This window comes from Chroicocephalus ridibundus, chromosome 6 (assembly GCF_963924245.1).
Source record: "Chroicocephalus ridibundus chromosome 6, bChrRid1.1, whole genome shotgun sequence".
NCBI classification, from domain to species: Eukaryota; Metazoa; Chordata; class Aves; order Charadriiformes; family Laridae; genus Chroicocephalus; species Chroicocephalus ridibundus.
Genome location: NC_086289.1, coordinates 58164168 through 58181539, shown reverse-complemented (window position 1 = coordinate 58181539; position 17372 = coordinate 58164168). Strand labels below are relative to the sequence as shown.

Genomic DNA, 17372 nt, shown 5'->3' with positions numbered 1-17372 from the left:
CTGCAACATGCGAAACAGGTACCTATGCTGCAAGACTGGAAAGGCTCAAACCAACAAGGTGATCACGACAATGAAGGTGTGAAACGAGGTGGTCCTGGATGGGATGAATTTTAGCTGTTTAGTTAAACAGTACCATCCTAGAGATTGTACAGCACACCCGCAGGAGATGGCCCACTAAAGGAAATGAAGGAATCAGAGGTGAACAGGAACTACATCATTGGTCAGACAGATGAGACTCACAGGAGACAAAAAAATACTGTGAGTGAGGAATTCATGGGGTTTTGTTACATTTGAAGCTTGATGTGACACATAAATATCAAAACTACGTTTCATCAGGCAAAGGATGATTTTATTCAGAGCCAAGAGACAGTCAAGAGTTGAGACATCATAAAGAACTGAATTTCTGTTCGGTGGTAAGACTAACAACCAAGTGCTGCATGATAAAACAAGGGGTTAAGGATGGAGCTAAACTGGACCTGCAACGGAAGCCAGAAAGCAACGAAGATAACTGGAAGGATATACAGTCAAGACTGTTCCAAGCAGGCAAAGGAGAAGCAGGTCAAGACAGTTTCACAAAATAAGGTATTGTGGAAAGGAGCGAACGGTACTGAGTGCAGATGAGAACCAAGGGGAACCAAGGGAGGGTGCTCAGAAGTAGAGAACAGCAGAGAAGCTAGTGCAGAGCTCCAGGACAGGACCATAGGGCCACTCAAGCATCAGCAAGCCTGAAGGTGAAAAAGGAACCTGAGGTTGTTGCCAGAGACAAGTATAGCCACAGGATTTCCCTTCAGTAACAGATCAAAGGCAATAAAAGCCTTTGATAAGGCAATAAAAGCAGGGTTTGACTGTGTCAGAAAGAGCCAGATAAGAGTAAGAAGACGAGGGTAAGGTTACTGAGGAAAGTGGGTGATTTGCATGAGAAGAAGAGACAGAATTGGTACAAATATGACAAGGAAGAGAAGGAAAGCATCTATGCTAATATACAGGAGATTTCTAGTCATTGACTTCATGTAATAAAGCAGGAACTAGGAGTTATAAATTCTTTCTTGATTTTAACAGCTTGCACCTATTTTCAAAATTACAGGGTTGAACGAGTTGCTTGGTTGTTGGGGTTTTTTCTTCTTTTTTAAAATAAAAACACATAAGCACCAACATCTACACCAACTTGAAAAAAATAAAAAAATCCCACATCAATAGTACCAAAGTCAGCAGATGTTTCTTTAAAAATATTCAAATAAAATAAAATAAAATAAAATAAAATAAAATAAAATAAAATAAAATAAAATAAAATAAAATAAAATAAAATAAAATAAAATAAAATAAAATAAAATAAAATAAAATAAAATAAAATAAAATAAAATAAAATAAAATAAAATAAAATATTGTGTTCTATGCAGTAATTGAGGGACGGATGGGTTTACTGTACCCTCTGTGTCCTCAGGTGGGAGAACACAGGCATAGCCTCACACTTAAATAAAAAACAAACAAAAAAATAATCAGATTTCACGTTTGAGAGCTGAACAGCTGGACAGCAATCTGTAGAGGACACGCCCAAAGGCCACTATTTCTTTAGAGCTCCACAGACATCTTTTTCACTCAATTTGGAAAAAGCTGTTTAAGTCTATGCAACAAACTAGGACTATCAGTGCTAATTATAAAGTCAATTTGGTACTAATGTGGAATACCTCATAGCTGAGTATCTTCACTAGAAGAGAGCTGTTTTCTAACAACAGATCTTTAGGCAAGCTTAAATTAAAGTCCGAAGTTAATGCTGAGAATGAGACAAGAATTTGAAGAATAAAAATTTTTGATTGTTTAAAAACAGAAGCACACCAATTTGAGCATGGTTTGTATTTCTTAAGGCGGATTTCCCCAATTGCTAAGCAAGAATACTCTTAAATACAAGTTATCAAAAACATCGCCCCTCCTCTGGTTCTTCCCTCTCAAATGGTGGCAACAATCAAAAGCTTCCAAATAGGAGCAAGTTTACTTGAAGAGGGCACGAACCATTAAAATAATTAATAAAAAGTAGTAACTAAAAAAAAAAACCCCACATTTCTTCTGCTTTCCCAGCTGCCAAATCGACAAAGCTCAAAGCAGGAACAGTTTGGCAGAACATAGTTGGTGTTCCCCCAAAGCAAATAACAGTTAAAGCTTCTTGTTACAGTGTGTGCTTGCATTTAAAGTCTGTTAAAAAACACAAAACATCTGTTATACCTAAAAGATTTAAAAAAACCAAGATGTGCTACTCATTTAACTACTTGTAAGCAGGTGAAATGCCTACAGGAATCTTTATTCAGATATTGCCTCAAAACATCCCAGCTCGGAACAGCAGCACATCCTCTGAGCTTCACATTATCAGAGGCTAAGTGTACATGAAATCAGGTTTAAAACTCTCTTACCTCTATGTCAAGTACTTCCACCGTGTTGTCCAACATCTTTATTTTGATTGGTAGGTCCCGCTCGTGCATTTTGGCAGGTGATGATGCCATTGCAGTAGAGAGGTTCTGTCCTGGCTCCAAGGTACTCACTCCTGTGGTCTTCTGGACACCCAGACGAGAGCCAGGAGTCTGCAGGACTCTGTATGTTCCTTCTATCTCTCCCATCTTTCAACAGAGCAGAGTCTAGAGAAACCTGGAAGAATATAGAGGATTACAGCCTGAAAGGTAGTTTTCCACTGATAACCCGTATGAAAATACTACCCGCTGAAGCACAATCACACACAAAGTCCTTACTTAATGCTCATCATCCCGCTATCAAAACTAATAATAAAGTTGATGAAACTCCGGTCAAAACCCAGCTGCTGGGAAGAAAAATATGGCAAAAAAAAAAAAAAAAAAAACAACCTCCAAAACATGGTTAGGTAACAGGATACTCAAACCTGTGCCCTACGCCCACTGCCATTTTAATTTCTGATTAATTTTTCTGCCAATTTAGCTCCCTAAACCAGGTTGCCACAAGCAGCGTCAGTGCTGCTGACAGCACAAGAAAAGCCACCTGGAGCAGGCAGGGGAGGGTAAGGCAGGACTCTGCCTTTTGCTGGTACCTAGCCGTCCCATCGACTTTGCTACCACATCAGACCGCACCCTAAGATAACAGGAACAATTAACTTTCTTCATCCCCCAAAATGATGACTCATGCAAAACCGTAACTACTCCAATGCTAGCAGCTCAGTGCCTTCATAACGCAGATTTCTGCCGCAGATAACAGTTCTGCACCTTATGAGCAAACCTGTGCTGTACCCAGATTAAGTCAGTAGGCAAAAATCTCAATTACAGAAATCTACACTAGTTCAAGTAGGCCAACTTCTACACCACGATCCTTATTACTTCCATGGTTTGGCGGCAGTTGTTGCGGAGCAAATCTTTAATTTGACGTGGGGGGAAAAAAAACCTGTGTGCCTATTCCCGGCTCTCCTGCATCACAGGAGCAGTGGTATATTCGCAGGGGAATTGCAGTGGGGTCTACATGAACACAAGGCAGGTGTGCTCAGGGTACAAGACACCCAACAAAGCTACTGCCGGCATGAAGTATTTGTCAACAACATGCATGGCGCTCAGCAGAAACATACACGGAAACCAACAGGCTCCTCAGCGCTTTTGGTTGCATTTCCCAAATAGCACACTATGTCTGAACAATCAAAAGTATGTGGATACTGACGCTGGGACAGCCTTCGCACGGGCACCACACTACAAAAAATTCAATGAAGTGTCAGATTATTGTTTTGTAATAAACGTGTTTTGTCTAAAAAGGAGAGAGGCAGATCATGAAAACATTCCTTTGTCCCTCTACGCTTTGAGTAGGTAGACAGCCCGCTCCATGGAGTTAAACGGAGCCAGCCTTATATGTTGTTAAAAATTAAGGGGGAGGTTAGATTTTAATCCTTGCACACATAGAGAGTGGTCAAATCTCTTCCTGGCTTGCAGACCAGTAGGTTTCAACATTATGGGTTGTTTTTTTTCTTTTTATACTTGCAGACCCCTGTACAGATGAACTTATCACAGCAGAGGAGACAGATGCCTCCTACCTAATTACACCTACCACAAGACTTGTTTGGCGTAGCAGTCTCTGGGAGCCCTTGCGAGTGCTGCAGGGCCGTGCCCGAGCAGCACAGCTCAAGACCACTAGAGAGATGCCTCCAGCCTCCTGGCTGATGACACATGCAACGAGAAACCACGAGAAGGATGATCTCAACCTTAAAAGTGTTCATACGCTGCCCAGTGCCCGATCTACCGGGTTTAGGTGACAGATTAGCAGGAAGTTTCTTTCTCAGACTGTTTTGTGCATATCCTTTCACCGAACTTCCCAGTTTGTATGGCCACACAGCCGAGGAGAAAAACTTCTAGGTCACAGATTTTAAAACCACCACAACAGCAAAAAAATCAGCAGAGACGGTTGCCCAGGTTACAACTCTAACTGCTAATCTGAAGAGAAACCATAGCTCAGTGTCATCTATATCCCGTCAATACTGTGTACCTTGTAACTTAACCATATGGTAAGATTTTGCTACTGCCATTCAGAAGCGCACGAGCAACTGAAGTTGCCCAAAATCAGTTATACTCCTCACAAGGCTATTTATTAGACAACCGCTCTTAAAATTAGCGCTCCATAAACACATTCATCCCATTCCAAATAAACAGCTACTGGAAGGGACAGACACTGCCGTTCCTCAAAAGGAAAAAGATGTGAGCCGTGACAGCCGAGGCAGTGCAGGGCGCAGTCTCGCAGCAGAGAGGCTTCAGCAGCCCCTCCTCCAGCTGAAGCCAGCCGGTTCCCAAAGGCAAGGCAGGCAGGCCACCCAACTCCGGACTAAACAAGGAGCTCCTGGGTGCTTTTACTAGCTTTGATTACCAGCCAGGAGAGACCACAGTCATGCCAAGCAGAAACTGCAGATGTGAAAGTCCTTCCTCACTGGTGTTAACAGGAAAAGTGAACTCAACAGGGCCTGGCCTCGCGTCTTGCTGATGACACATTCACAAAAATATTTACCACTAGACTAGTCCCCAGCCAGCATATAGTCTGATTTTTAAGGTCTAACAAGCACCTAGGCAGAAAACACAATCTGCAGAAGCAAGCCACATTCCCCTAGAATAGCAATGCCCTGCCCGCTGCGTGGCAGTTGTGAGCATCTCCCCATGCCACATCCAGTGCCCTCCCGGTGCACGTTACCTATGCTGTCACAACCATTACGAATCCCCAGACAGTCCGACCTGCTCCAACTGCCTCAAAAACCAAAAGTGTGAGGAGTATTAACCAAGCCAAGCACTATTTCCAGTTTCACCACCAGTTACAGTTCCATACCATGTTTTATGTAAGCTGACTACATAGGACATTTCTTAAAAAAAACCACATTGTGCCTTGACTTAGGAAGGGTTTCAGTTAAAGGGGCTGACTAAACAAAAGATGAAGGAAAATGGAAGAGTGAAGCCTGAGACCAGTTGCAAGCACCGTAAAGAACAAAAGGATCTATGGGCAGAGCAGAGAAAGCATGCAACAGCATTGAGAGCCTCCAACCCCAGGCGAGCCAGAGCAAGGTCTCATTTACCTTCTCACCAATGCAAAAGTAAAATACAACGTTACCACAATATTAACAGTTCTAAGGAAAAAAAAAATCTTCCTTGCATTCACCCACCCTGAACTTCTTTGCATCCAGTGCTTATCCTGATAATTTCCTATAAACAGGAATGAGGCATCAAAGCTAAATCAACTCCCTGAAGCACAGAAACAGAATGAGTGTCACTCTTGGCCCCAAGTGAGTCTAATGGAGCAGCTGGGAACAAAACTTACAAAATTTAGGTAGCTATGTACTTTTTGTTTCCTTTTTGAAATAGCTTCGAAGTCGCAATTAATTTTATCTTCTACTTGAATGGAATAAACTTATTTTCCCAGAAGCAAGACAGTGTTTTTCAGCTAACAGCAAATCTGGAAAGGCAGCTTACACCTGAAGATATGCCTATGCAAGACACCAAGGGCTTCTGAAGGAACTCCTCCACGTACTTTGTGTTTTGGTCGGTGACAGAGTCACTACAACACTCCCTCCGTCACCTATGCAGAAGGTTGGTCTGAAGTAACATCAGTTTCCCAGCCCCCCCCCAGTGTGAGCAGGGTGATCCCTGCCTCCCATAGGAAGGGATCCCCACCGCCTGCAGCAAGGAAATACTCTCAGCAGGAACTCTCAAATCAGGTCCCTTCAGTCCACCAAAAGCAAAACTTTCATCTTTTACCCTTTCAACTAGGCAATGCCAACCCATCAGCACCACTACACCACGGTGGCACCAACGGATGCATCAGGAATCCAACAACTGCAACGAAGAAGGATGAAGACTACGAGTGCCCCAGCCCCACCGGCCGGCAGCACCGTGTGCCGGAGACCACGCGCTTGCCTGGAAGGAGATGGATGGAGGGAAGGAGGGTGGAGGAGAGCAGCCAGAGTGGGGGTGCAGGAGCGCTTCTTGCATTGATCACAGGGAACCAGCGGTGCGGCGCAGCACTGAACCCCTCGCACCCCCGGCGAGCCGCGGGGGTCCGTGGCAGGGAAGCGGACGAGGAGGGGAGGGGATGGGGCGCAAGTGCTCGAACACTCCCCATCTGAGAAGAAAGCGGCGAGGCCGCCCAGACCAGGCCCCCAGCAGCGCGCTGGGGAAGGCGCTCCCGACCCACCCCGCCCGCCAGCCAGAGCCCCCGCCCTCAGGGCTGGGGCAGCGAGGCCCGCAGACCCTCCGGCGGAGCGGAGCGGGCCGGGCCGGGCCGGGCCCCCTCGCGAAAGCCTCCGCCCGGGGCCGCAGCGCACGACAGGGGTCGCAGGCGGCGGAAGCGCCCGACGCCGGGCTGGGCCGCCGGCCTACAGCCCCACTCTAGACCCGCCCGGCGGCCGGCAACCCCCCGCTCCCGCCGGGCCTCGCCTCACCTCAGCTCAGCTCCGAGGGCTCGGCCGCCGCCGCCCAGGCCCCGCGCAGCCCGCGCGCACTGGCCCTCCGCGGCCCCGCCCCGCCCCGCCCAGCGCGCGTCGCCATTGGCCGATCGGGCCCGGGGGCGGGGCGGCGAGGGGCGGAGGAGCTCCGGGGCCGCCCCGCGCCCCCCGCCCCGGCCCCGGCGAGCGCTGTCAGCGGCGGGTGAAGCGCGCCCCGGCTGCGGGAGTCCCGGGGAAACCCCCCCCTCGGGAGAGACGGGCGAGCGGTCCCCTCCTCCGGGCACCGCGCGGGGCAGCCATGGCCCTCTCCTCCCCGCAACAGCGTCCAGTCCGTCCTGCCGAGTTTTTTAGGATTATATTTAAAAAAAAAAAAAGGAAAGTAAACGCCGAAGTGTATTTTTCCGGCATGAGGGAGGCACTGGGAGTTGCAAGCTTTAAAAGAATGTTTATGCCAAACCCTTCCCTGGCGGAGCCGAAGGGCAGAGGGGGCCTGACCCTCACCCCCACCCCCAAAAAAGGAAGATAAAATGGCAGAGGCGCAGATGGCGGCGCCCACCGCGCTCCCTCCAGGGCCACAAAACGCCGGCAAGGCCCCTTGGCCAAGGCGAACGCTCCGCTGGGGAAGATTCCATTCCCTTATGCAGTCACGAAGAATCAGGCAACAAATCTCAGACGTTTTGCTTTGAATAATGGACATTGCAGGTCGTCATTTAGTTAACATTCTTTTTCACAAGCAGACAACATTTAAATAGAAAAGAGCTGCGGAGCTACAGAGCGGGAGAGCAGACCCGGGCGCTGCAGCGCCCACGGGCTGAGACCCAGCACAGACCATCGGGCGCTGCCCGAGGCTTGAAGGGGACCATCAGAACATCCTCCTCCTCCTCCTCCTCGCTCCCCAGCCAGCAAGCCCGTCCCTCGCCAACACAGCCAAGAACCAAACGTGGTAGGAAATTCAGCAGAGGATGCACAAGGCTCTGCCCGAATAGACCTTTTGCGCCTTCCGGATTCTGCGTCTGCTCCAAAGCAGATGCCGAGGGTGAGGGATAACAGGAACATACAGCCCTGCCTTCCACAACCCCCGGCCACCCCGAGGGACCACGTCGCGCTATAGCCTGCTCTTCCAGACCACAGGCAACAGAACCCAGGGAAATACTTGTGTGTCTTTAGGAAAGGATTGATGGCCAATAGCGCAAGAAATGCAAAGAGCCACCGTGTTTCTGAGAACTCGACCTTATCACAACACTTTCAAAAACAAGATATTAGCATAGCATATGGCTTTTATATTAACAAAACATATAAATCATGCAGAACAGCCCTTTCAACTTGGAGCAGCTTCACCGCTCTTACCCGAAGAAAGAAGCAACTCACAAATTTAACGAGTTGAGTAATTCCTGACTAGCAACATTCTCATCTCTTAAAAAGAAAAAAAGACACAAGGTTTTAAAAATACATCCCATTATTTCTTCTCCTGAGAGAGTGAAATGGATCTGAAGAATCTCATGCATACAAAAAACCTAGGAAAGTTGCAAAAGCATATGCAGCATTTTAAATAACTCCATTCATAAAAACATTTGTGTTTTTATTCATAAAAACTGAAGCACTTTCACTACTGAAAAGGATGTTTCAGTATTCTGTTTTGCCTACTGTTTGCGCTGCACTTCCATAGGCAATGAAAACGGAGTAGTCGATTTTATTTGCAGCTTAAGCGCTAATACAGTTTCACATCCTTTAAAGTGCAGACACTTCAGAGTAATCTTCATTTCAATCACTTAATTTAACATCTAAAAGAGCACAAATTTTTTCTGGTACAAAAAACCAGCTACGTCGGAGAACAAATCTGATGTGATCACTTTAGAAAGCAACATACGGCAACAATCAGAGAGAGGAAGCAATAATTACAGATATAGTACAGTCTTTAGAAGCCTCAACACCCTGCTGGTTATGCTTCACTGTATATTGCTAATTTTTATTGCTCACGCGAAACACGTGTCATTTACTGCACTGAAACAATCCAGTAATGAAAAGGCACTGAAGGTTCTGCTTGTTTAAGTGTCCACATACCTCATACCTCTGTTTCTACACGCAGCTCATTCCTAGCCTTTCTACCCACCACAGGCAAAAAAAAAAAAAATAATTATTTTCCATCACAGCACGAGGATTTTAGCAGGATACACCAGTATTCCTCTGAGACCGGTTTACTTGCCATGAACCCGAACCTTAAGAAGTCTCTCCTTTTCATACCTGCATTCCCAGTTCTTCAGGGCAGACAATGCCATCCATGCTGATGGTACCTGGCAGCTATTGCTGCCTAAATGATAAAACATTTCTGTAACAGGTTTTCTTAGATATATATATGTGTGTGTGTGTGTAAGAAAACTATAACATACCTGCATGTCACTATAACAGGTAACTGTTAGAAAAGTCACCACCCATTTTCACACTTCTACTCACGTGCTTAGGACCAGGCTACGAAGGGATATGGCACCACCCGCCATCTTCACTTCTTTCCACCACAAGACAAGACTCCACTTTTACAAGCCAGAAGATGACAACTCTGCCCTCTGCGCTCACTGAATCATTTGGCAGGGAAGAGCCCATGAGCAGATGATGCGATTCCTGCTCAAAGCCAAACAGGGCACAAATAGGAAGTGCCTTAGCAAGGTGAACCTCTGTTCTACGCATGGTCGTTTACAAAAACGCTCAGCAACGGGAACACGCAAAACATGCTCGAGACACGGTGTTGGTGAATCTGAAATGTAAAAGAGGGAACAGATGGTTATCTAACCCACTACACACGGACTCAGGAATATGTTCTTCTGTAAAGCCATCCGCAAAGACCTCTGAGTTTCCTTAACTCCCATGACAGAAAACTTTCTGACCATCCAGGCAGGATGTTTGAATCCTTTGCAACTGGAGGGAGTTTAGAGAACAAAGCTAGAAGGAGAACAATTGTCATTACACATGAAAGTCAGATGCTGCTATTGGAAGGACTGCAGTGTCAGAACAAACTGCTAATGAGGTGTAACTTACTCACTCAACTAACATTACAGATAATCTGCACCATATTCTCCTCTTGGCCTGAGTGGGGCAATTAGAATTACCCCTTTACGACACTATGATATCATCACTTTCTTTAATCACCCTCTGGATGATTAAAGTCCGTCAAAGCAGGCTTCTTATACAACCAAGAAAAACAGCAGCTGGAAAAAGCTTCTTCCTGTTCAAATGATTCATCACGGCAAAGCGAAACCCTGCAGACCGAAAAATCATACCTATTGCTAATTTGGTTAGCACAAATTTTCCAAATACATACTACAAAGTTCTGTTTCTTAGAGGTCTCCTATCTCATAATAACAACGCAAGCAATTCCAAAATCCTACACTACGTCTCCCCTCCTGTCTATAGCAGAAGACAGGCAGAGCTGAGAATGGAAACAGTTCCAATCATTTAAGCCAGCGTTTTATAAAATGCATGCCACACTTCCCCACTTTGATGGGGCTGAACACCGCTAGTTCACTTCTCTAGCTTGTTACACCGGGGTTCTATAATGGCAATACACGCAGGCATGCCAAGGCTGAAGGTCTGGTAGGGAATTGGTAGAAGAATTAGAAGAATTGGTAGGGATTTCACTGCAGGCAGACCAACCGAAACACCAGAGTCCGGCTGGAGGAGTGGTTCACAGAGAATGCCACAGTTCACTGCCATTCTCCTACTTTGGTTCAAGCTAGTGCGGTGCCTTGTACTACAATTCTCCCATCAATTACTACCTGGAGATATTCAACGCTCTCCTGTACACATTGTTAACCGAAGACTAAGCATAGCATCCGTTAGGACTAACTGCAGGGGCTTCTAGCTTTCTCCACAGGACGATCACTCCTCTTTCCCATCACCTTTGAAGACCTGGTGTCACAGTACCAGCTGTAGAGCACCTCAGAGGTCCACCAAGTGAAAAATTCCTATTTCCACAAATGCGTTCACATCTTAGGTTGACTGTCATGACAATTAGTGACTACCCTGGTCATGTTCCTGGTCTGAAAGCGTTTCATCCCAAAAGAGCTGAGTCAAGTACCCTGCAGTTTGTAATGGTCTGTGCAGCAGAACCAGACAGGAGACTAGTTGCCTTGTCTCACGGACCTATCCTCTGGATTGCCTTCCGCCTTGACTCAGACGTCTCAGTAGAGACTGGTCTACGCGGATTGGCGAATCACTTCTCAACCTGTCTCATCGGCGATAAACAAGTTCTCTACCTAACAGCTCAGAATGGCATCAGACCACTTCTCAAATAGGAAAACCAAGCCAATTCCAGCAATTATAGTCAGGCGTTGTTCTGTACTCGTAGCCCACTTGTACCCCAGACGGTAGGAAAACATGAAAGAGAGTGAAACTGTAGAATTTATCAATAAGCTGACTGTCATAAATCAAAGGGCAAAAGACTCGAGCCGAGGCGAACAGGAATTGCTGGATAACTGGAGATTTGATCCACATGATCAGCACAAAGAATGAGTAACATGGACCTACCTGTACATATCACTTTCCAGAATTACTCTCTTTCACCAGGTTCACTTACCGCTAAAATTGACCTGGAGGCACAGGAGGAATACTGTTCTTCAACAGCAATGAATGAAGATACTTCAAAAACTGGCAGAACACACCTTTTTCTACTGTCAGAGATATAACGTCAAAGGTACTCGTCATTCGCAGCGTCTTGCTAAACCAAATACACAACCTAATTACCATGCTACCGAAACTTGTAGACTCTTTGTGTGGGGGTGTCCACTTCCAATCTTAACCACTCTGGCCTCCCCTCCCCCAGGCATGCTATAGCACTTCTCACAGGGGTAATCCTTTGGACTTTTCACATTGCTCCCCTTTGGGGCATTTTTCATGAGTCCTTCTACACACACTCTACCTAGCAATTACACTGCCCTTTATGAAGTGCAAAGTCCACTAGCCTCAGACTATGACCTAGAATTAAACCTTCAATGTTAACCAATTCTTTAGAACAGGCGTGGGCACTTACCTACAGGAAAAAGTCCTGCTAGCCTGCTAACAGGAAAAATCAGTGGATGCAATCCTTTTTTGCAATCGCCTGCTTTGACTTTCATAATTGTATCTGTATTTTAAGTTCGCTCTCAGGGTGAAAGTGGCAATTACAACAAACAAATTAAGCACAGCATACGTTCATGCCTGCGCGCGCGCACACACACACACGCAGGCACTTGCTCTGCAACTTCTCTCAGTCTGATCAGCGCACTTGTCTAAACACGTCCTGCCTGCCCAGAAGGTTCAGTCTGTAGCCAACAGCCGTTCTGAAGCAACCGCACAAAACCCAAGAGCGTACACAAGCTACAAGCTGCGAAGAGATACGGCTGCTGAGTCTCAACATTGAAACCAAAGTCCAGGCAAAAACTGCCGTGAAAGGACAGACACAGCCCAATCCCATATTGCCCCCAGGTGGTAAATCCACCCTACTACAGAAGGGCATACCCTCAGAATCCCCCTAAATTTGCTTTAAACGGAATCCTAAGTTTTTCGATAGATGTTAGTTCTTTAACAGCCTAAACACGAAGCAGATATGAAACAGTCTTTTCTACAACCACGCAATTTATTTCTCTTTTTTACTCAGCAAAACCTGCCCGGTGAGGTTAACCAAGCATCTCTGAAGCGGCACGTTTCTCGCCCCCTCACTTCCCCTCTTTTTTTATTTTTTTAAAAAACCCAGCACCTCATTGAGGTTCATGCAATTTCCCTACCCATAAAATCAGGGAAGTATTTGTTACCTCAGAGGAGCTGCACAGGGGTTCAATCCAGTCACAACTTGTACAGTGCTTCAAAGACCTACATCAATAACTCCTCGAAGTGTTTGGGGGGGGGAAGAAACAAGACACCACCAAACAGAAACCACCACTCCCCCAAAATCTGAAATTCTAACAAGAAAAAAGATCGCTTCTTTTTCACATTCCGATAAACTTTAGTCTACACAACTACACAAAAGCCTAGTTAATAAGGGTGTATGTTTCAAAAAGAGAGTATCTTAAAAATAAAGGAGAACAAGGCCTAGTCCTATTTCATAGACAGGATACTTCAGAACTAAAAGAAAAATCGAGGATCTACAATCGCACATAAACGTGGCAATTATTTTACTGCCAAATAAACCTGGCTTGAGGTTTTCAGTAATACTAACTGTGCTACCTTAAGTTCCTTTCAAAAAACGAGGCGACCGGATGGTAAACTGCTAGCAAACCAGCGAACTGTTAGATTCCCCACTCTGCCCCAAAACCAAACAAATTATTCCAGCTGTTTGTGCCAGGAAACAGCACATGGAACTCCCCACTGGTGCCGAAAGGCAGAACCCGGGCACAGCCTGGGGCTGCGCCCAGCTGTTGGATACACGGCCATTCTTGCGACCCTGTTTTTCTGTGTTTCGAAATGGATAAAGTCAGCAGCCTGAGACTATTTGCTGGGCGTGAAACGAAGATTAAAACCAGTTTTCTTGCTCTGGCTCCAAACTTCCCAGAGAAAGTGCCAGTCAGCAAGCTAACTGCTTCACTGCCATAGCCGTGGAGAGCCAAACCACACATTCTCTGCAGCGGAGAAAGCTCTGAACACGGAGCAAGTACCGCTACAGAACAGCTTGACCTAGGCGTTAGACTCTCCCTTATGGAAAAGCTTCTAAAGCAAAAGTGAATCAAAAACATTAAAACAACGGGAGAATTGCAAATTACAAGGCGCAGGAGTGGGCATGTTCTGAACAAAGCATTTTACTGTCAGCGCCTTTCCCTTTTTTTAATAAATACGCTGTTGAAGCAGCAGAGTTCAAATGAGTGTTTTGCATTAGCTCTCAGGGTGCGTTTATTTACTCATTCTATAGAATACGCTGAGTTATCCTCACATAGGTTGGGAGCTCCTCTGTGTCCTTCATGGGATTTTTCCCATGAATTTTTGGCTTCCGCTTATAAAAATAATGGCTGGCACGTCTTATAACACAAGTATCTCTAACCTTCCTTTATGTGACTTATGCGGTTGAGCAGAAATTTGTATCTGGCAACTTGGACCCCTCTTGGAGCGCAGCCATACCTTACACCTGACGCGCCAAGCACCCGTTACATCACCCCAGAAGATATGTGCAAAGCTGAGGATCCAAGGAGGGCTGAGACTAGAGCACAAACCATTAGCTGCATCAGTCCTACAAACCCATTTATACCGGGTTTCAAAGAAAGCGAGCAGGAGTAAGCCCCAGGTGTGGCAGAGTTAGTAGCTCTCCTCATACTTTTCCTATCAAGGAGCTCAGTCTTTCCCACAGCAATCAAAGCACTGCGCTTCTTGCTTTGTGGGACCTGCTTCTTACAACCCAACAGGCTGTCTGTAGGGCCGCCTCTGCTCTAGCCAGAGGTAGTTTCTGAGAAGCGTGTTGTTCTCTGTCTGACATAGCTGGACACCTCCTCTGTCTCGCTAGACTTACAGGCTCTCATTCCTGTGGGTGGAAGTGAGCTTCATTTGTCTACTGCATTTTAAGCACCGAAACTAAACTTGCAAACGTACAGCTACATCAGAAGATCTTGCCTTGGTAAACACCGTAGAAACTCCCCAATGCACCTGAAACTTCGACACACCCTTACGTGGCTATGAGCCAAACCCCGGCAATCCTATCCTGTCTGGGCTGCACTGTCAACAAAGGCGGCCATCAAACCACTCCTTAGACAAACTTACTCTTCCTCCTCACACTCCCTCCATTCCCAGGTTCTGGACTTGACCCAGAATTACGCCATATCTGACTTCGCTGCACATGCTCTCACCTGGTTACTCTGACAACAGCCTGATTTCAGCATCATTCAAATCTTCATATAAAAGGACACACAAGCAAGTAACAGCACCTTCTGTTTTTCAGATGATGAAGAGATTCTTTAGCGTACTGTGCTCCGTACCTGTCTGCACTTCTGGCAGCAGGGTACCACACAGAAGTCCAGTAGGACACAGCTGGAGTTCCCATGGCTGCTCTAGCCCAGGGAAGACACCCGCCTGGCTGGTAAACCAGACTCCAGTCCCAGCCTTCTGCCCTCCGGGCTGTCCAAATGAGTAGGACGTCCTGCAGCCAAGAGCCGTGATCAAGCATCTCCAGGAAGAGGTGACAGGATGGTGGGAACAGGGCTCTGAGACAACAAGTTGGTAGCAGAGCTGTTCATTTTAAGTCTCCTGAGAAATGCACTCTGGAACTGCTGGCTGCAGGAAGAGCTCAACAGCAAGTTGAATTGCAAAGTGTTTTAATCACCCAAGTGAAACCTTTCTGCCCGCTGCAGGAATCCTTTAAGAGCTTCTTTCTGGCCTTCTCTCACTATCTGTCAGCAGGAGCCCAGTGTTAAGCTCCTTCTGCACTATTCCATACACAAATGTTGGGAAAACAGCAACTAGGGAAGATCATATAATTTCACGCAGTTCTTTGTACTGAATTCCAGTACAATGCCTTCCTGAGGCAACAGTTTCAATTCTTCCCAAAGCCTTCATGGATTATATTCTTGCACAATGCCCAGACTGTCAGTTAACAACCTTCCTTGCCCTCTGTTTCAGATAATTCCGTAAAGCATGCAGCATTTCAGGATGTACGACTAAATGTCCAGAAAAATGCAGAAAAAGTGACATTTTTCCTTTTTCTGTACACATAAACAGAAGTTAGCAGAGGTTTTGTTCACATGGTTTTTAACCACTAAACCTGTGAAACAAGGTAGCAAAATCCCAACGGAAATCCTCCTTTGGGGCACAGAAGCAAGACAAAGCAGCAAGAATGCCACAGAGTTGTCAATGAAAGAGACACGAGGCGTGCCTAGCCATGCCCGTACCAGACGCTCAGGAAGACTCATGCAAGTCTGGTTGACCTCTTGATAGACAGGACTCTGTGTGGTGCAGGGTAGTCACCTGGAAACAAGATGCTTCTCTGCATTCATGCCCTCTACAAAGACATAAACAACAGAGGACTCAACTGACATCGAAGTTACAATTTACGTATCTGAACTTCATTTCTTCCAGGGTCTTGTGAGGATATTCTACTAATTTCCAGCTTTTGTAGAAGATAAAGCAATAAAAAAACTCCATCCCTTTTTGCACTAGACTCTTTGATACTGTTGCCTAGGATAGAAAACTGCGAGTGCATTGTTAAGAGAAATAGCTCTTTTTTGTGCATCGTTAAGAGAAATAGTCCTTTTTGGCAGAATTTGTTAACGAAATGCCAAGCATTCTTTTCTTCTAGCATCACAAGACGGCTCTCAGTCACTTACTCTGAGGTCATTAGAGTGTTTATGAAGAGAGAAAGAGGTATGACTAATTCATCCACAGGTGTCAACTACACGGAAAGCCTAGGAGCAAGCGGTGTAAACGCGATCTCCAGCCCAGCCACCCTAATATTCAGAATGACCTGAAACAGGTACACAAGAGGCTTTAAACAATCTCCTGCCTCATTCCTTGCTGAAGAGCCAAGGCCGCCAGGGAGTAAGCTCCAACTACTCTGTTCAGAAAAGGGAATAGCTCTGTAGAGAGACCACTGTCACTAACTAGGACAAGGGAAACCTACAAGAACCTTACCCCAAAGTTGTGGATGAAATATGAGAAAAATGCTGGAAACTTGCAGAATACCAAATGGAAGAAGCAAGAAGGAACAGAAAGGATGTCATTCTGAAAAAAGATACAATCAGTACATACAAAGTCATCTTTCAAAAAGCAGGTCTGACATACTCAGGATGCTTCCTTGCCTCTTCTCTCACTACAGCCTGAAGATGAATCTTCCTTTAATGTACCAGTTCCACACTAAATACTTCAGATAAATGAAACACAAACATACTTTAAAACACAACAGGTTTTACCCCTGTGGAGTGGTCTGACCGCATAATGTGTGCCTCCCAGCAATGCAAAGCAATCCAATACAGCAACCCAAAGCGAGCTGCCCAGACCAGGGCACATGCAAAAGCGACACATTCCAAATTGAAAGTGCTTCTGCAAAATCCTCTGGTATGAACAGTTTGCTCAAGAATCCAATAACAAGGACACAACCTCATGCTCTTAATCTGTAACTGCCATAGGGGTGGTCGTTGAAGTCACTTCCCAGGAAGATGAACCCTAAATTAGCTTGGAATATCTAGAACAAAGATCAAACACCATTTCAGTCTCTGGTCCAGAGATGAAGCACAATTCACTGGAGAAAACGATAACCCTTAACGCTTAAAAGACTACTTAACAACAAGTACCCTCATTCTAAGCTAACATAATAACGCGACGTGCAAGTTTGGTGAGAGCTGCTGAAAAGCAAAATCCCATCGGCAGGACTTTGGCAGCTCTGGGAGTACCCACAGGGAAGCGCACTGTACCAATACACTGGGAGCATACAACCCTTAATGACCGTATGTTATGCAGGTTCATCAATGTGTTCTTTCAACCACATCTGCACTTCTCCTTTACAGTTAAAGCGTATCACTAC

General features: G+C 45.8%; 1 protein-coding gene across 8 annotated transcripts in view; it reads right to left on the bottom strand.

Annotated features, from left to right (window-relative positions):
- The window catches only part of FARP2 (FERM, ARH/RhoGEF and pleckstrin domain protein 2), an 84011-nt gene extending 77022 nt beyond the window's left edge, over positions 1 to 6989 (bottom strand). For all 8 annotated transcript variants that reach the window (XR_010071484.1, XR_010071486.1, XR_010071485.1 and 5 more), the window contains exons 1-2: positions 6908 to 6989; positions 2403 to 2634 (exon numbers count right to left, since the gene is read on the bottom strand). Coding sequence is in view for 2 of the 8 variants with exons in the window: in XM_063337701.1 (XP_063193771.1) it covers positions 2403 to 2606 (204 nt within the window). In the remaining 6 variants the exon portion in view is untranslated. The remainder of the gene's footprint in view (positions 1 to 2402; positions 2635 to 6907) is intronic.
- Between the last annotated feature and the right edge of the window lie 10383 nt (positions 6990 to 17372).